General features: G+C 47.8%; 1 protein-coding gene across 1 annotated transcript in view; it reads left to right on the top strand.

Annotated features, from left to right (window-relative positions):
* Window positions 1-1405: 1405 nt before the first annotated feature.
* LOC119445219 (SKI family transcriptional corepressor 1) overlaps window positions 1406-20676 on the top strand; it is a 56246-nt gene continuing 36975 nt past the window's right edge. Inside the window, exon 1 of the mRNA XM_049664928.1 lies at window positions 1406-1495. Coding sequence (XP_049520885.1) covers window positions 1406-1495 — 90 coding nt within the window. The remainder of the gene's footprint in view (window positions 1496-20676) is intronic.

Here is a 20676-nt window from a genome sequence, read left to right as displayed (position 1 = left end):
ACTTCATTGCACTTCATTAAAGATGTTTAGCGTGCGCTTTAAAACAAGCGCGCTAAGAGAAAATCGAAGCCGTCCTTATCGAAACCCGAGGGCCCCCTATCCCCCCCTCTCCACCTGCCCTCGCTTTGGCTAAATATATCTCCGAGCTTTACCGCGCCGGCGGCAAGGCGATTGATGCGCCTGATCGCGCTTCCGAGGAGAAAACCGCGCCGCCCGGGAGAAGAAACACGCGAGCGGCGCGCGCGCCCTTTGGAGAAGCAACGAGAAGAAAAGCGCGCGAAATGAAAATAAAGAAAGCGCGCGCAAACTGGAGCGCGCGCGCGTTGCGCGCGTCTCGAACCGCCAGTCCGGTCGCGGGAAAACGTGACGTAGCCACGCCTCCCGGCCAATGGGGACGGCGCAGGGAGCAACGGTAACCACCCCTGGCTTTCCTGCCCCCCCACCACAGCCCGAGGCGGCTCTGGATCGAAGCGACGAGCCTGGCGGCGAGGCGTGGCGACGGCGTGCGCGGTGGTGAAGCCAGCCTGCCCCCACCTCCTCGGCCGTCGGGAGACGCGCACCCACCGTCGGCACGAGCGAGTCCGGCCACGCACGCACACAACGCACGTCGCGGGGCGAACAAGCGGCGGCTGTCAGCGCGCGGCTGCAGCGTGCCACGTGACTGCCACGCGCTTTACCCTGTGCGTGAGGACGACGGTCAGGGCTGTGACAGCCCCGGCGCGCGCGAATCCAGTGAGTTTTGAAAGTCGAACACTAAGGCCGCGTTTTCTTGTTCCGAACTGCCCCAGTTGCGTTTAGTTTTCAAATGTGTACAACCAGTAAAGGAGGACGCTAGCAACTATATAGCGATGACCGTGTTGACCGCTGCGTCTGCGCATTTCACCCTTTTCAACTGCCTACGCCCGAGCACCTTCTACACCTGGACTTCTCCGTCGCGTTAGTCGGTTTAACAGTTCGCGACTCGCTCAGTCGAATGTGAAGAGGAATAATAAACGAAGTCGTTGCTGCCAAGAACAGTTCCAAGACTGGATTCACTCTTCTGCTCGCTTGTGCCAGTTCTTCGCGCACCCACAACTGTGCCGCGTGCTCGCATTGTCCTAGCGCTGCACGTACCAATAGCTCAAGGCCCCGTCGAACCGTCGCGACAACTTACCGTAGCAGGAGAAAGCTCGTCGTTCGTGCATCCGAACAGTCTCACTTCGAGGACAGCACCCAGGCACGTGGCGACCACTAGTGCGCAGGATGTTGTTCTGACTGCAGACGGCGAATCCGAGCAGCGAGCGACCATGGCTTGTGCCGTCCACTCGGGCCTTCATCGACTGCGCGGCCGGGTATCCCGAGCACGCTGACTGAAGACAGGTAGCCACGGTAGTACGGTGTCCTCTGATTTCGGTTGTGGACCGCGATGAGCGCCGCAGCAACTACAGCAGGCCTCCAGCAGCAGCAACGGTGCGCAGCAGACATGAGCGCCCAGGCATCCCAGGTAGCCGCATCCGTGAGTATACACACTGCTGGATATACTTCTTATTGCGAGGCCCCGTTTCTTCCTGTGTGTCTAACGAGCGCAGGGGCACCTTGTCACATTGGGAAGGGATTTGAGCCCACTAAGTGAGCCCGCCAACGAAAACTAAAGCTTGTCAACTCGCCAAACTCATTACGCTTTTCGCGGGTGTGTTTATAGAAAAAGCTTATTAAGAGGCACGGAGACGATGAACATTGCTAAGCGCACGTAGTTGGGGGATAACGTAACTATTCTATGCCGATGCTATTGCTTTGCGCGCTTCGTCAGTTGTCCAAGCGGTGCCCGCGCCATCACCGGAATTGACCGGTCGCGAATGATAAGACAGGAGTAGCAAAAAAGAATCCTAGCAATATGCAACGGCTCTGAGACGTATACATACGCCAAGCATGTTCGCAAAATTTATTCCATCATACATCAACAAGGGATATTATAAACAAGAATAAGCGGGACGACATTACGACTGTTCTCTCTAACCAAAGTCATGACATAAAGCTATTACGTCGCGAACCCAAAGCTATGGTCCCTACACTTAGACTTTTAAAAACAAGCACCTGGCCCTGCCTAACACTATTCTTCAATTATCATTTCCTTCTTCCATTTCTCTTTTTGTCCCTGCCTTTGCAGTCTACGTAAATGTTCGCGCGCGCTACAAGATTCCTTTATATATAGGCAAGCAAGCGAGTTGGAAGAAATTTTAGTGATGAAACAGTTGGCATTCACCATGCAAATCGCCCTCGCGCTACCCTGCAACCGCGGCGACTATTTCGGAAATGCGGAGGAAGCCGGCATTGCAGGCATTAGCATCTCGTTGGTGCATGCCGACGGAAAACCGGCGGCCTTTGTCAGCGCCCGATGACGTGTAATTAGCATGACTATCTGTTCCGCTAACGTGTGCGCGCGCAATATTCATGCCAGCTGCGGAAGCCAGAACGCTGCCTCGGCAATTGGACGGTGCGTCCAATTGCCTTCATCTTTTTTGCAGTGAAACGCACTGCGCGCCCCAGCAGGTCTCTATAAGCCTCTACAGGCGGGTCGCGCATGCGCCATCGATACCGGGACAGCACGACGGCGCGAACGCGCCTCCAGTGCCCGTATATAATTGCTATCGCAATAAAGAAATTATGCAAATCCAACGCACATGTCGGCGCCCACGTGAATTGAAGCTTTGGTGAAGGGGTTAAATAAATGCCATACAACTAACGGCGATGAGCATTCGTGTTTATTATCAACCTATGCAACGTGTTATCTCATGCAATGGTCTATTGTTAATGCACCGCAGACGTCACAACTTCCGTATCCCTTGTGTCGCATTGGCACATACGTGGTAAATATACATTGTCACTGCGATACATTAGAGGATTAGCCAAAGAGTGGGCACATCCGGCACTTAACAAATGGTTAAGTCATAGAAAATCAAGTAAATCAAAGAAACCCTTCAATATAATGTGCTATTTCATTAAGGCGCGAGTGCGCCTTATAGATGTCACGAGCCGACATTGTGTGTTCAGGTTTTATATGGGAATTTATTTTTGAAAGCGAAGCTTTCTTGCCGAGTTCGAGGCACATTTTCACACGTGTCTGGCCTCTAACGCCCAACGCCACGGACGCAAGCTTCAACAATTGGCATAGAAAACCCGGCATAGAAAACCGACACATCAGGAACACCACGAGTGCAACAGGACACTATGGATTGATCAACACTGAAAATTTAAACAAATAATATATGAATGATGTACTGCATGTAAATATGTGTATATATGATATCCACCCTGTCTATAATTCATCTGCAAATAAAATAATTTATTCGTATAACATGCCGCTCTTCAATACTAATATTCATAACTTGAAAATCACACTTCATATGCGCACACATGGTTCATGAGCCAATCACACCAAGAATGATTTACGTTACGTACATGTCAAGTGGAGTTGAGTCTGCCTGGTTTTTTATCAGGCAGAACAGAGGTGCGCTACTACTTTGGCAGTCAGCATACAGGGTTTATAGAAGCCCGCTTGCTGATACTTGCACTTGGAGGACTTAATACTAGCTTTAGAGAAACATTTTCATTATACTTAGAATTTCACAGACTATCGATGCAGGCAAGTTGTGCTTGCCGCTAGCACCAATTCATCTTGCAGTGTCGTCCAGATAATAATACGAATCCTTTTAAACAATTGGTATACGTAGCACGTCCCTCGCACAGCGGCTACACAGCGCTGTTGCCATAACACATACACGGCAGTGGCAAAGACAAGTCTTTCAAACAAAGAATCTTTTCTTTATTGTGTAACGTCCACAGGTACCTGAACCATGCGGTATATCTGCCTGCACAAGGTTTTCGCTGCAGCACACTCTTGGAGGGCGTGTCTCTGTGTGTTAACGTTGTCTACAGTTCATGAAGAACGACGCTGGTACAACATCCCAATGCGCAAGGCGTTCACGTGCTTGGAAGCACACGCCATTTACGGTGGCATGGAAAGTCTCATTACTGACCATGTAACGTACCTGCGAGACTACTGCTCGCCATTTTTGTGAACTAGACTTCTAACTTCTGATCATGAGAGAGTTCCAAGAGCGATATCTCCGTACTGATTAATGCAACAAGTGTTGAAGTAAGATGGAAATCTGGGGCGCGATCTTGTACGCGTTCCAAAATGGAACGGAGGCGTTCCGTTCCATCGAGCCGCACACGATTGGTGAATTTGAACCGCGACGTTCAAATTGACCAATCGTGTGCGGCTCGATGGAACGGAACGCCTCCGTTCCATTTTGGAACGCGTACAAGATCGCGCCCCTGGATACTCGTGAGATAAAAAAGCGTTTCAAGTGAGTGCGATTTTGTAAAAGGCGGCAGGCTTTTCAGATCCTGGACCTGCATTACGAGATGAAAAAAATTGAGGCGCTTGCTATACTTCGCCAATCCATCACTAATGATATCCCTGTGTATTTTAAAAAGCAAGCACGAGCACATATTAACAACGACAGTAAACCTAGACCTCCATTTGCAATAGCAAGACCGAAAAAAAAAAAAAAAGCATTGGGGCCACGTCTGTTCTCCCATCCCACAAGAACTTTCCGGTTAGGCTTGCAAGTTGTGCTGCATAACTGCAGCTACCTGAACTACAGAAATTGCATATGCCGCAGCACACATTTTAGTGAACAGAACTCCGGCTTTATGAGCGAGCTCCAAATTTTCAATCCTAGCGAAACTACGTTTTGCACTTACATCCTCCCATACTCTTGATGAAACTCCACTATAGAGTAAAAAAAATGACAGCAGATCCACGAGGTGAATGATGATGAGTGGGCGAAGCTCCGGAGGGAATCATCGGATCTCCCGCTTAAGGGGACGCTAGCACAAACGCGTTAGAAACGTGCAGTACTCTCTAGTAAGGGGGGGCGGCCACAGCGTCTTACGCAGCCATTTACACATGCCGGAACGTGCACTGCGTTTGCCGACGCCATCACATGACTGCTGAGAGAGTATACCCCCCGTATTCATAAACGCTCCTCGACTTGAACTTGACTTGCCACCGCTTTGGGCAGCGCGTTCGAAACGCGTTGAAGGTAAGGTGGAGAGGCCACAGCGTCTTACACCAGCTTCTTACACGGGCCGTAACGCGCTAGCACAAACGCGTTAGAAACGCGCTAGAAACGCGGCCTTTCGGTAATGTTGGGTATTTATAGCCATCGTGGTGCGTTTGTCCATGTCCGCTTCGTGGCGTAGTGCAATAAAGAAAAAAAAAAAAAAAGCTTCGTGGCGTAGTGGGCTAACGCCGCGCGCTCGGAAGCGAGGGGTCCCTGGTTCGATTCCGCGCTACGGACACAACTTCGGAATTTTTTTCTCATTTTATTGCGATAGCAATTATATGGACACTCAAAAGCAGATTTGTGCCGTCGGCGTCGCCGTCGCCGTGAGGTTCCGTATGACGTCATTTGGAGAAGAAATCGTCGCCGCGCGCCGAACGCCGTATGTGCGAGTGAAAGGGCGCGAGGGGCGCGTCTTTCACGGGGAGTGAACGCACGGCGAACAAACGCGCGTTCTGCGCCGTGCTCGCTTAAGGGCTGCAGAAGTAGGCGTCTCTTTTCTCCTTTACAATCACCATATATGTAGAGCAAACGCGCCTTCTTCCGACGCGCGAGAGGCCGTGGGGGAGGGGAAGGGAGGCGACGTTTAGCTGCGGCACGAAGTGCCTATTTATATCAAAGGCTTCGGCAACAGTCACCAACGCCGCATGCATTTTGAGCGAACGCGGGCAAAACGCCGATGGCGTCGACAACAGTTCTGCGTGTTGCCGATGCTGCTGCATGTCCAAGTTTATACAGCTGATAAAGCTAATATCATTACTTCGTATAGCTCTCCACAAGTTTGCTATCGCAATTGATGCTTCGCCTTTCAGGCGAAACTGCGACAACTTTTTTTCTCAGACTGGTTACACACTACTACTACTACTACGACGGGGACGGAACGGGTGCCGCTATAAGGAGCTTCGCCCCTAAAAGAATGTCCAGCACCTTTGACATTGTCCACACTCTTGTTTGTATGTGTTCAGACAACATTTTGTCACGCACGATTGAGACAACACTGTCAAAGTTCACTCCAACAAAAGGCGATACGAACATTGAGCCACGATGACGTTACGACAATCTTCAACGGCAGCAATACAAATGCCACAGAAAAAACGCAGGGTTTCTGCCCTGCCTTCAGTTTAAGGCAGACAGCTAGTCCGGCTTAGCACTGTCAGTCAGTTCTCTCTTTTTTTTCTTCCGTCTTTCTTTCTGCCTTGTCTTTGCAGTCATTGAAGATGTTCGCGCACACCGCATATTCATTTTAGTCAAGCAAACGAGTTCTGCGAGTATTCGCAGTGTAAAGAAACGTTCAAGTAGGAAAAACTGGAAGGCGCTATTCAACCTATAATGCAAGTCGATGAAATACGATGTCTTTCTGGGTAAGCTTTCTTTGAGGATGGGGTGTATGAAGTTATGAACCGTATAAATTATTGAGAGAGCCGCGCTGGATTCACAGCGTTAGCTCAATGTCCCCTAGAGGTTAAATCAAGGAGGTCTTAAAATTGGGTTAGACAGCCTTGCAACATTTTGATGCGAAAGCGTCAGATGACCCATTGAGCGAAAAGCCGGCGGCGTCTGTAGAAGCGAAACTTCCCATTGGCTGCGACGCCACGTCACGAGCCTCGCGCGCTCGTGACGTTGGCTCGCGCTTGCTGGCTCGGGCCTCGACGGAGCAGAGCGGGCGAAAGGGAACACATGCTGCCGCGTGATGGGAGAGGGCATCACCGCGGCACCATGTCGCCCTCAATGTCGCTCTCGGAAGCATGTGTTATCCGCGCATTCCTTGTCTGCGCAAGCTCTGCCTGCGTTCTAACTGCGCCTCGGTATAGGCCAGATCAAAACGCGCCGAGCGTCTCTACGCGCTCGCTTGCCCGCAAGGAGTTGATAACTCGAAGGACCGCTCAGCGGCGTTCAAGTTTAATGCTTTCGCATTCACAACTCATAAGAAGTGCTTGGGTGTCCTCGGATTTTTTTTTTTGTCATCAGTTATCATCATCGTAATCATCATTATCATCGTTATCACATACCCAGTAACCAAAGTTTTTTTTATTAGGGAGGATTTGCCGCATGAAATATAGGGAATAAAAAAAAAGTCAATTAAGCAACTCTGCATCTTGCAGGAACTGCAGCAATGTCCCTGCAGACATTGTCCTTCACCTGACGATTGTCGTTATAAGATATAGGTCCGGCTTCCGTCCAGCCTTTCTTAAAATCTGAAGTCTAATGCGTTCCAGGGCACATCCAAAGCAGGTGTCGAGCATCTGACGTTGCCACATAAGCCGAGCACTTGGGCCACGTTCCTTGGTCGTCCTTTGTCGGTCCCCAAGTCCAAGTAACGCATGGCGTAAGGGACACTCCAGCTCGAATCCTCTGAACAGATAGTTCCTGCGCCCGGGTAAGATTACGGGGAAGAAAGCAGACACATGGGGTAGTCAAGCCGCGTGCGTCCCGCCGGAGGCTAGATTTTATTGCTTGGTGTAAAGGGCGGCGTCCAGTGGTCCATACCCAAGGGCACATACCTAAGTTGGCGCCAAAGGGTTTAATTGAAGAGCGATACAATCCCAGTGACACATACTCAATCACACATATCCAGTGGTACAAAGCCAGTGGCCCCAGTGGCCTCAGTAGCACTTATATTTAGACTGTTCTATCTCCGGGATCGGCCCACAAAAGTGGCTAAATACAGGCGTCAGAAACAACATACCCCATACTGAAAACTGGAGGTAATTCGTCAAGGAATGCATTGTCTTCGAAAAGTTGGTATGCAGCCCGCAAGGCGTCTTCGCGCTGCCAGCCGCTAGCCTCGACGAAGGCCCTCGACGACTGTCCCGATAATACGGAGGCGCCGGATTTGATCGCTGCACCAAAACAAATTTTGCTTCAAAGGGCGGAGCATTCTCTCCAAGAAACTACACTGGTTTCTTTTGTATAGTTTGGAGATATATACTATACAGTGATTGTCGAACTTTGACTTTTTTTTAAAATCTATATGTAACCATGACAGATGTGGTGTACTGATTTCTCCTCAGTAGACGACACAGAACGTATTGGGGAACGCCACGCACAGACGAAATCGTACTCAAACGCAGAGCGATTAACGGCACAAACGAAAATTGGTTACCAATTGCTCTGAGCGTAACGAACAGAGAGACCGTGCCAGGAATGATCGCCAAAGGCCGGCGCTCAGAAAACAGATTCGTCTTAGCTTATGAACCGCTTGGAAAGTCACGCGTACATCTGCCGTGGTGGTTCATTGGACTAAGTGCATTCCGCTGCGTAACACAAGGTTGTGTATTCGATTTGTGTGTTAGAACACAAATACTACGCAGATCTAATGTAATGTTAGAATCTAAATTACGCCAACCTTGTTTGAATTAGCGAGAGAGCAGAAGTATAGCCGATGACACGCTCACAGTCTCGTCGGATGTGTAGCGGTTAGCTATCGGTGTTACGAAGGCGAATGCCACGTGTGTCGAGGGATAAAAGACCGAGAGGTGTATGCACAGATCAGTACGACGCATATTGAATACGCAGTGACGCTTGTCCAATTTTCCGAGAATGGAGTAGATCAAATAATGAGAAATTTAAGAAATTCAAAAAGGCTGTTGAGTATCGTCTGCTGTTCCATTAAGAGGTCCGGCTGCTTTAGAGATACCTGGCAAATCAATTATGTCAAAACCCGCAAGGTGAAGGAAGGTTCATAAAAAGGAAAATTTTCATCCACCCCACTATAGCACAAAGTTATACACAGCAAATTCATACAGGTTTTCTCAAAAAGAAAGCTTCAACTAGCGGGCATCGGCTGTACTGATTTGCCATATTCAGCGTTCCTGTGCTTCGAATAGTCGGTTAATTCGCTCTGCAGTCTGCTAGCCTCCTGATCAGCTCACTTAGTAGAGCGACCACCTCGGAAGGGCATTAGTCCCGGGATCGATCACTGGACCAGGACGAAATTCCCCCCCGCGAAGCTTCCTTTCCGAAAAAAAAAAAAAAAAACTTTTCCTATATAGGGTAGGGTATATCGCTAAATTTCATGCTAGTATATAAGTTGGAGCAACCGGTGGCACACGCCCAGTTGACGAAGCAACGGGTAAAGCAACGGGTAAAATCAAAGAAGTCGTTTAACATCATGCGCTATTCCAATAGGAAATATGTGTGCTTTAATGATGCCAATGAGAATTATATGCACGTAGATTATATGTACGTGTTTCATGTCATGATTTATTGTTTGATTACGCAGAACATGCAGGGTCCGCTCAGTGCACTGCTCTGGCGGTCAAAATTTGAGGTGATATACAAGGTGTGTTTATTAGGCGAAAACGTTACTTACACCAAACCCTGTGGGGTTAGGCGAAGCAAGCTTAGCTCTAACGATGCATGTTCAAGAAACTAAGGTGGTCAAAATAAAGCCAGAATTTTAAAATATGCAGCATTTCTTATAGTGGAACTGTTGCTTTGAAACAGTAAATGCGAAGAATTAAACGCTCAAGTTATACGTACGACGACTTAACAGGAAGCTTTAGCTCGGGCTCAACTCCGATGCCGCCTATTCAAATACATGTTAAAGGCAGAAATGCTTTTCAGAGAAAACACCTGCGCTGATTTTAATGAGGTTTGTTGGCGTTGGGAGAAAAAGATAAATTATAGTGACCATTGGAAGCGGAATTTTGATTTAGGGATTGCCATTTTTTTACAAAAATTGCCGAAAATCCATAAGTCGAAATAAAATAGAAGCCCGACGTTTACAAATCCGTAACTTTTTACCAAGAACAGATATCGCACTTCTGTAAACTGCATCCATTATAACATTCAATTTGGACGAGTGTGATATATTAATTTATACCTTACGTGAATTTGTTTCAATTTTACGAGCATTTCGAAAACGTTCTACTCCCATTGTAGTGGGGTATTTTACAGCTATGTATAACTTATCAAATTTGTCCGATTTATATGTACTATTAGAAGGAATTTGCAGAATTATGATATAATTTTTATTGCAGAGTTCAAAAATTTTAAATTTGGTAGGTTCGTTTGCTGAAAAGTTGCGATTTTCAACCATCTTTAATGAAAAATTGACTGCCTGAATAAAAATTCAGCTGCCTGCAGTCATTACATTCTAAGTTCTTTATTTGAATGCAACAAATACCATCAACTTCGGTGCCATGGTCGGCGAGAAAAACGAATTCTCCTTTACCAATTCGCTTGGCGTCGTTATATTTCATTCTTAACTTTCTATCTCCCCATCTCCTATACACCATTATAGGGTAGCAAACCGGATCATCTGTTTTGGGTGACGTTCTCTTTTCGTCTATATCTCTAACAAGTTAGCCGGTCATTTTCCTCTCCTTGAGATCTCTGTGTTGTAATCAAGCCACACGAATGCTTGCACTGCATGCACCCAGTAGTTTTTCTCCGTGGCAGAATAGAATTGGCATGATAGAATAATGGAAATCCCCACTCGGCGCTCCCATAAATTGCTAATTAATCCTGAATATATTTGACTAGTGTCGAAATCGTTCTGTTTGCAAGTTTTCTTGCAAAGACCTGTTTGATGGATGTGCTTACTTATTGCTTTTTGTTTGTCCTGTTGTTTTGTTTCGATTCAATTTATTTTGTAAATTTTTTCGTATTTTTTAATCTGGCACAACAACAAAGAACCCGCTGCGGTGGCTTAGTGCTTACAGAATTCTGATTCTGAGCAAAGAACATTAACCACAATCAATCAATCAATCAATCAATCAATCAATTAACCAGCTAATTAACAAAGAGTCTTCTTTCGAGCTTTCGAAGCAGGTCGGAAAAACGAACTGCATAACAAGCGTTGTTTGCGTTCGCGTACACACTTTCATATTCAGATGAGCTTCATCGTGGTAGTGCCGAACAAACTCAAGGCAGTCATTTCACTCAGAGTGAATTTTCACATGTAATTGCGCGGTACGCACCGACACGGGTTGGCTCAAAACATGACGTGGCGCGAAATTTCGCAGATAATTAGCGATCGATAAATGCAAAGCACTCGACTGTCACCCTCTCTGAACGATACGGATTGAAGTGCGCAACCGCAAATAGCGTAGACGTCGGCCACCGATGGTGCGTGAAAAGGGCCAGTGCCAGGCAGGGCCTGCGAACGAAAGCAGAGAATGTGCATCTGATATCGATCGCATTACCTTAATAGCACTTAAGGAAATGCGCGCTCTATGTATAGTCCGCTAATTCGCGTGTCGATGTGCGTCCCGAGAAGCTACTAAATGGCTATATACTCGCTTTATTTTTATTTATTTATTTCTGTTTTGTCTTTGGACTTTGGCGTTGACGAAAAACGCGGTAACATTTCACAAGCTTTCCGAGAAATCGCTTTTCATTTGTGAATAATGCAGCTCGTTATACTGCACGATGTCTATCCATAACACGAAAATAATTAAAGCAGTCAGCGCTCGGAGCCGAAGCACTATAACGGTAATAAGCATGCAGTGGGCGAACCAGGGAAGTCTCAGCTTCGAGCGAATGTTCCGACAAGGGGAATTGCCTTCCTGGCGACAACCACATTTCTCGGCAGGGTTTACAGAGCTCAATCTCTCTCCAGGGGCGAGTTAGGAGCACAGGCATTTTACTAAGGAGCATTTTACTAATGAGAAAAAAACTAAATCAGTTTACACTGACGAAATATTCTTTCAAAGCTCCATTTTTGTCTTTCAAAGATCCATTTTCACTAATTCCGGAGGTAATAAGTTGGTTATGAGGGTATAGTGAAGTGGAGGTCACAGTTTCATTTCTTGAATTTCGCACCCAAATCACCCGGCAAGCACGTCGGTGTGACCTGAAGGATTTCAATGTATTGTTTTTTTTCGTATTTAGGCCATTGTGGGTGCAGAAAACTTGCCAAGTTCAGCCTCTGGCTCCTTTGGGATATAAGGTAGTTTATTTTTATCGATAAAAGGTTAACTAGGCCGGAGCCGACGCCGTCAAAACTATTGACGTCCCCGCGAACTGTGCGGGAACTTCAAGGCAGTGTCGCTAACCATCTTGCATTTTCACGTCGTTTCTAGCTTATCAAGCCTCCTCTCACAGTGGGAGAGACTTTTTTATTTTATTGTGGAAGAGTAATTTACTGATACAGCTTCAATTATTTTTTTCTCTTTAGTGTTCCTTTACGCTCTTCGCACCTTAAGGGACGCGTTATCTCCATCATGCAGTGCTGTCAAGGAAAGCGGCCGTTGCCCTGACAAAGACCCCTTGTCAAAATGCGGGCGCCGGTGTGGTCAATTCTCTTCTACGACGCACTTGGCGAGCGTGCTGATGTCAAATGTAGTCTTGCTGCTTTGCTCTAAGAATTGCTGAACTCTTACGCTTCTTGGTGCAACGCATCAGCGGATGCGACGGCTGACGTCATCAAAATGGAAAGGAAGCGAATGTCAACGAATGCAGCAATGATGAAGATCCTGTAAACGAATAAAAAAAGTTTGACGGCAACGGAGGCAATAGTGGCATTGGACGATTTACACCTTTACTTTGCTTATATAGCTGCTGCGTTTTGCAGCGGAGCCTAATGTAAACCTTGGTGAAATAGGGTTGGCTGCAGTCGCGCATTGTGTCAGTCAAAATGTGCACGGAAACTTTAACAGCTTATTTCGCTAAGTTTCTCTTGAACTTCAGTAAATTAATGTTTTCTTTTTGTTGAACGTGCGGGCTCTATTGTGAGCGCGGTACGCTGCGCGACCTCTTCAACGAAGTCACCTGTATAACAAAGGATGATGCCTCGAGGTTCCGAGAAATTTGTTATAAGGGCGTTTGCCTGCATTAAGTCCCTACAGCGCCACAAAGCTCTTCTATTCGCGTTGATTTGCTTAGATTTGGTGTACATGAGCCAACATTCGCGGTAACCTGACAACAAAATGGTACAATTTGAGTCAGGGAGACTAACGGATAGTATCTAATATAATGTGTGCACGTTATAAAACGGGTGAAAGTTTATGAACGCCTGAGCTGGCCTGTGTCATGATATCGTTAGGCAATAAAAGATAACATTCATGCCAACCTAACAGCTGCATGCGGTGTGTCCTAACACATTGTGTTCGACTCATATCGTATTATATACATGTCAAGCATGCATAACAATGTCAATCTTGAATCGAACAGGTATTTTCCCGTCGTGTTGAATACCTTGCTAAGCGCATCAAAATTTCAGCGCAACAAGCAGTGCATTCTTGTGCGTGGAGTGACTGTGTTTGTTCGACAAAATAGACTTATTACCCAAAGCCTGATACCAAAGTGAAATAATGACGGTAAAAGAAGAGCAATATGTGAAAAAAATTTAAAAAGTTACGATTCATGAATCAACTGCGAAAGCGATATCAGCCGAAAGCAACCACTTATAGCCCGAAATTAAACAACAGCGCACGTCCCCAATGGTCAATGAACACGCATGAGACATCACGACGAATTACGCAACGCGTGGATACAATAGGCTATAACACCAGAATGCTAGCTTGGCATCAGCCGCGTACACTGATGCACGGACCGAGCGGGAGGGGCTCGCCTCTAGCACTTGCATGAACCCACTATCGTCCCTTCCACGCCGTTCAAGTATTCACAGGAGCGAGCGCATTGCATGCAGTGACAAAACGGGCCAAACCGGTGGCTCATGTTTATTCAAGCGACATTCGCACAGTGCTATAGGACGGCGCTCGAGCGAGTGAATCTCGGCACTCGGCGAACCGTGCAACACGCCGGTGTACACTGCGTTTGTGTGTGCACACGGGACGCATTTTCATTCCGAACCACCGCTGTTCGAAGCCGGCCCGCGCACCGCACCACGCAGGTGTAGGGTGCGGTGCACGGCGTTGTTTATGCGCGCTTCGGACGAGGACACCGCAGCTTCGTGTGAGCCGGCTTGTCGCTCGCGGGATCTGCGCCACATGCGCCAGGCGAGCACATGGCTCGGGCTACGGTTCGGCCGGGACGTCGCTCGCGGACAACGACGTCTGCATTTTAAGCACAGTCCACTGCTGCAGTATAGCCGACTCGTTTGCGACGCAGTTCTCGGCCGGTCGCGGGCGCGCACGAGCGCGAGGTCCTGACCGTGGGAAAGCGTTCACGTCCGGGGCCACGCCACAAGGTTCGGCAGTAGACCACCGCAGCGGTGTGCGTGCGTGAGTGTTGCGGTAAGGCCACGGGCTATTAAAAAACTAATATAATTTGTTTATTGGGTTTCACTTTCCAAAGAGACACGCACCTGGTTTATGAGCGGCGCCTTAAAGACGTCTTGTTTTACTTCGAGGAAGCTTTATTTATGTTCGCCAGTGTCTCAGCACATGCGTGATTTCAGCCATCCGCTCACATGCATAAAATGCGGCAGCTTTGGACGGAAGGAAAGCCCATAATGTCCAACTTCGTCTTTTCACCTCCGCGTAACGAGGCTTCCTCATAGCCAGTGCTCTTTTCCGATGCGAGTAATGTACCACAGTGGTGCGTGCTGCCCGAGACAGCATGTAGCAGCAGCCTGCGGTGCCGATGCCGCATGCCATCAACGTCCTGCGCGACGAGAAACCGAGGAAGCAGCAGCGGCCACCAAGGCCGGCAGGCGTGCGCAGCAGCTAAGCCCAGTGGGGGTGAGAGAGAGAGAGAGAGAGATACGTACCGCGCGCCGGCTTCCGAGAGCGAGGGTGACGTGGCGTCGCAGCGATTCCCTCTCCCCTCACACAACACCTGGCGCGCTAGCGAGGCAGCTTGTGTCTCCTTTCGAGCACTCCGCTCGTCGAGGATCGCTCGTGACGTGGTCACGATCATCCCAAGATGACAGTGGTATTTTTTGATGGCCAAGATTGCCACTAAAGCCTCAGTGTAAGGTAATAAATAGACAAAGCAAGTTAGGCTTTTAGGTTAAAGAAATTTCGCTTATACGGATAACCTGTTCTTATGTGCACGGCCTCGACAAGGTGTGTTCACGTCGACGCGATTGTTCTGAAGGCACGCTATCGTTTTTCGCAATAGTTGTTTTTGTTGCCATACCTCCAGCATTAAAAACACTCACAAAGCGAACTTTAGCAAGCAAGCAAGCAAGAAAGGAAGAAAGAGAAAGACGGGAGAAGCCTTTAAGACACCTTGTTACGCATTTTACTTAATTTCAGGATCTTAGCACTTCTAACGCCCTCCGCGCTTTTGGAATCAAAAAGCAATGTACGAGCCAAGTGAGCGGAGAAACATCATGTTTTCGGTACACGGACGTGCTGTAAAACAAGGCCTATCTCCGGGGTCGCTTGTAAACAGTGCAAAAGACCTCAGTTCTTCACCACATCGTTCTCTGTGGACGAAACTGGAAACTCTAAGCCGACGTGTAAGAGAAGCCTCTGGAGAAAAAAAGAACGGGGGAGAGCCGGTGGGGGAGGAACTGGGAAGAAGCGGCGGCGAACTATACACGCCCCAATGTATAGTGTTGTCCTGCGATACCAAACGCACACCATGTATCGCACACGAGTAATCAGCCACGAGCCACGTTGACGCTCACACCAGATACACGGGTTGTTGGTGGGAGGGGGTTGCAACCCTTTTCTAATTAATGGAGCTTGCGACGAGGCCCGCGCAGCAGCAAGGTCGGGCCTTGAAGCGGGGACCTCTTGTAATTAGTGTCCGGATCTCCTTGCACACCGGACGCGGCCGCTCGGTCGCCCATGCAGGGTCCGGTGACAAGCATCGCTTTTCGCAATCCCCCGCGGGGACACTTCGACGCAGTGGCCGTCCACGCATGCAGCCGGCAACGTGACGTCCTTGCGGCATGTGCACGGGGTGGCACGAGCAGACAGGCGCACGCTGCCTGAGAAGCAGCTGCGACCCAGGTCATCGCAAGTGCATACCTGTGTATAGTTGAGCGGTATATAGCTTTAGATTGCAAGATGTGGCGTTGAAATCTACGGAATGCAAGCATAATGCCGACTAGTGTTTCACGAAAAGTGTTCGCGTGAATGTTAGCGGAATAACTGTTCGCTCGTTCTTTCCGAGTAAAACGGACGCGGCACTATGAATACCCATTCTTGAGCGGGCAAGAGCATCATGTGTGCCTTACGCATAAGAGTATACGCATAAGAGTATACGCATAAGAGTATACGCATAAGAGTATACGCATAAGAGTATACGCATAAGAGTATACGCGAAAGCACATTTCGCCTGTTTCTCAGCCAAAATTGAGCCATTAATTGCGACTTACTGAAGAAAAAACGATGGAAGAATGAAAATGTGGGACGTGGTCTACCAGAACGTTGTCAGAGGCCGTGGGCATGGATGCTTGAATCATCAAATGCCACCGAGGACCATATATCCTTGTGTGCATTGAATTTCCGTTCGCTGCCTGTGCGCCGAGTGGACGTCACACACAAGGATGGGATTCGAGAGGGATGTCGCGCTTCTAGGAAACGTGAATAAACATCGCAGCGGAGTCATCGGCGGCGTCTACATCAGGGTTCACATCATACATCAGAACACAAACGTTGTAAGGAAATGTGTCGGTGGTAAACCCGCCTGTCGCTACAATTAACTACCACCACCACCACCACCACCATCGGTGGTTATTGTGTTGGTGACGCTGCGGCCTTCCTGCGAGAAGAAGCCGAACGTGAGAGCGATTGGTGACTTCTTTCGCGGCGATGCCTCGGTTGTCAGACTCGACGAGGCGATGGACATAGTCGCAGTTTCTGTCCATACATGCGTGGCATCACGCGCCGTGCGAAGATATCGAGAGATTTTTCTTGTGGGCTTCTTTCCTTGCGGGCTGTTAGTGGCACCTGTGCTAGGTTGTTGCTCGTAAACATCGGCCATTTAACTGTCAACGTCGCGCAAAGTCAGCTCGTCTTTCGTTCCTTGTGCGAATGTTACAATGACTATCGCTACTGTTTACATCAATGGGTCTGCAATAGGTTCTTAAGTATGACAATATAAAAGGTATTCTTACTCTGAAGACCTCATTATGCCTCGCGGAAATGGATGTTCTGACGTTAAGTCGCCCGGTTTCGTGACACAGTCCAATTTAGTCCGTTGTGTCACCACTTAACCTACATTACATTCCTTCTACTCGATGGCATTTGCAGCTTCAACGAAGGGCCCAGTCTCTGGAGGGGACAATTCAAGAGTTGGTTTCTTTGTGCGAGCGACCATGGCCCCGTGCGTCGCAGGCTTAGAAAGCAACGCGGGCATTACTCTACACAGTTTATGAAATCGACTGGCCTCAATGACCGATTCTAGGCGTGATGGGCATTGTCACGTGTTCGCATGGCTAATGAATCTCTCCGTCTCTTCTTTCTTTCTTTCTTTCTTTCTTTCTTTCTTTCTTTCTTTCTTTCTTTCTTTCTTTCTTTCTTTCTTTCTTTCTTTCTTTCTTTCTTTCTTTTCATCCCTTAACCCCTTTCCCTCTGCGTAGGATTAGATGCGCGGTTGGTTGGCCTCCCGACCTCCTCCTCTACATCCTGTTCTGGTTTCTTTCGGCGCAGTGCTCTTATATTTCAGCTTCACACTTGTCTTTTTTTAACCACGCAGTCAATTTATACCGATGCAATTTGTCTGTTTAGGCGAGATATAAAAAAAAGCCTTACCCATACTTCAGAAAGCAAGTCCTGTGTAGGCTTATATTGAGGCACTTAAGACTGATGGTCTAGTTGGTCTCGCATAGGTGACGAGGGGAATTAGCGCCACCAATGACACACACACACAGGAAGGGGAGACGAAGACGTGTACTTGTCTTTGTCTCCACTTCCTCTTTGTGCTTTTGGTTGCGCTAGTTCCCCTGATCAGCTATATATATAGAGGTAATGAATAGGAGCACCCATGGAAGAAATGCGGAGTTTTATGTGTATGTAAGTCAGGCTGTGCAGAAATTAAAAGCATGGAACGAAAACAGAGAGGTACATGCTTTTTACTAAGCGCTTACTTAATGGTATACATTACAAGGGGTAACACAAAATGTAAGCCAACTCACGTTGATAAGAGAGGTCACTCGCATGGTTCTCCGACGTCATCAATTAATTGTAATTCGGAGCACGCTGATCGATTGAATGGAACACGAGACAGGGCGAGAGAACAATGCACAGAAGAAAAAAACTGCGACAGAAAGCAAGTAGGATAGATTAAAACATAGGCCGCGGCGATGCCAAATTGTGAGATGAATGACAAAAGGCAATCAGAAAGAGAGAGAAAGTGAATTAATAAGAGAAAGAAGTAAGACATGTTGTTGGTCTAGTCGGTTCATAGATTCAGCAGAATTCTAAACTGCGTGCAGAAGAAAATGTCGCTGTTTCGACAGAAAGGCGAAGCATTCATTACGATAGCAAATTATTAGACAGCTACACGAAGTACGGTCAGTGGTTTTATCGATCGTTTAAGTTACAGTAAACATTCCCTTATTAACTAAATTAACAAGCATGGTATCACCCGCGCACAGGCTAACATTAACAGCTCTCACTCTATGACCGCGGACGATCGCTTCAGGACGCTGGCGTCATGAAGGCAGGCTGCATGCAGCGGCGAGTGAACGTGTCGTGTTGCCTCTAGCTTCAACGCGTGTCCGAAACTTGAGATCACGCGACCTCCAGCACTAGGCGCGCTCCGCGGTGTGGCGCACGCCGCGCTCCGCTGCACCACGCGCAGCAACGGCCTAACTAGAATTGAAGACGCACGCTCACCTGCCTCCCCCCATTGCTCCTGGAGTGTCCCTATAGTTGTTATCGCAATAGTAAAGAAATAGATAGCACAGCGGGGAAAGCGTGTGAGTGATGACAGTACTGATGAGATCCGCGATACGTCCTGGGCTCTATCGGTCGGTACTACTAGGGGCACTAGGGACGGGACCATACGGTATGTCAATTCAGCAGGACTAGACGTATGCACTCCTTCTCAAAAGTATATGGGCTAGCTTGTCTACGACCGCCACGAAGTCTAAAAGCTGTTTAAAGAAGTTTCTCGGGCATGCCATAAGTCCCAACGCACCGTTGAATTAAAAGAACACTCGTACTCATTATTGGAGTGCCAGTAGCGCCACATGAACCGCACCACACAGCCAAATGACATATTATAATGGGGAAGTGGCTGAGTAGCCTGCATACTTTTGACAAAAGCTGTACAATCCGTCAGCTTCTATAGGTCTTGCTAGAGTTCCTCGCCGTATACACTGAACACGATTCAGTGGCAGTTTCCCTCTGAAGCACGCAGACTTGGTATAAGCCTGAAAAGATGCAAAAACAAAAGACGGGCGGCGACGCCACCTAACGTTCGCGCACCATCTCCATGTGACACAAAAATATTCAACCGCGACTGATCAGGTCTGCTTAAACTTTTATCTCTAAAGACGGTGTGAGTTTATTATAAAGGAACCGCAGACTCAACCTGTAGCGAGTCTCTCTCAATTTCCATTCGCCACTCTGAAGCCGCGAAAGGCGTGACGAAGGTACCCCTTCGCTGCAACTCGGACCTCCATATGGACTGCACCGACGTGAGTCATCGCTTCTGCTGTTGGGGTTGAGTTCACGAGAACTTGCTCCGCTTTAATTGGAATAGCTGACAGTGTCACATGTGATGTCTGCAGGCGGCATGAGTACAGCGACCACTTGTTGTGCCAATGTCCTCAATTTGGGTTAACATAAAGAAAAAAAAAGAAATACATAAACATTGTTCATTGCAGTGCGGCAATAGACGCGATAGCGATAAAAAAAACTATCGGTAAATTGACTATCGATAGTAAAACTGTCGATAGCGTATAAAGGACTATTGATGTGGCATTACTATACTAATATACCACTACACTAACAATAGTATTATGATAGTTCGCGATGAAACTATCTAAAATCTTCACACATGCAAAAAAAGAAGACTGTCGATTGTATTACTACCACGAGGATTATCGATAGTATTATTACCACGCACTGTGACAACGCAGAGCGCTCCGCGCTACGATCGTTACCACCGTATGCATAGCACGCGGTTCGAGACATGCAGATAAATGTCGCCAAGTATGCGTTGTAGTGCTTGCGTGTGGTATGGCGCGTAATCTTACACAATCGATAATGCACTATCGATGGTACTGTCGATACCGCGCTCGACAGCACCATTAATATCAATAAGTGCACTACCAATGGTATTATCGATAGTGTCTGTACTATCGACAGTTAGATAATGACTCAACTATCTATAGTTGCAGTAGTATACTATCGCTATAGTTTTGCATCACTACGTAGACGACCGTCCATTGTGCGTGCAGACGTGGAACCCCGACCCCACTGATCATCGGCGTACAAGGCAGTGCTTTTGTGTTCTTCGAGAACGAGTGGCCTGTGCGAGCGCTTTCGACTGAGCGGTGCTGTCGGCGCGTGTGCACGTCATTCGACGCTTCTTTTCTTCCGCTTTTTTACCCATCATTCTATTCTTTTGGTCCCATTCCCTCAGTGTATAGGTAGTCAACCAGATGACTTTCTGGTTAACATCCCTGCTCTCTTCGTTTCTTATCTTCACCAAAGCGGCTCAAATACGATAAAGTACGCCGAAATCCATGACGTCAGACACCTGCGTACCGGCACGGAGCTTTCGGATGGACATTAATAAAAATAAA

The sequence above is a fragment of the Dermacentor silvarum genome, chromosome 3 (assembly GCF_013339745.2).
Source record: "Dermacentor silvarum isolate Dsil-2018 chromosome 3, BIME_Dsil_1.4, whole genome shotgun sequence".
Classification (NCBI taxonomy): Eukaryota; Metazoa; Arthropoda; class Arachnida; order Ixodida; family Ixodidae; genus Dermacentor; species Dermacentor silvarum.
This window is presented reverse-complemented; position numbering and strand designations above follow the sequence as displayed.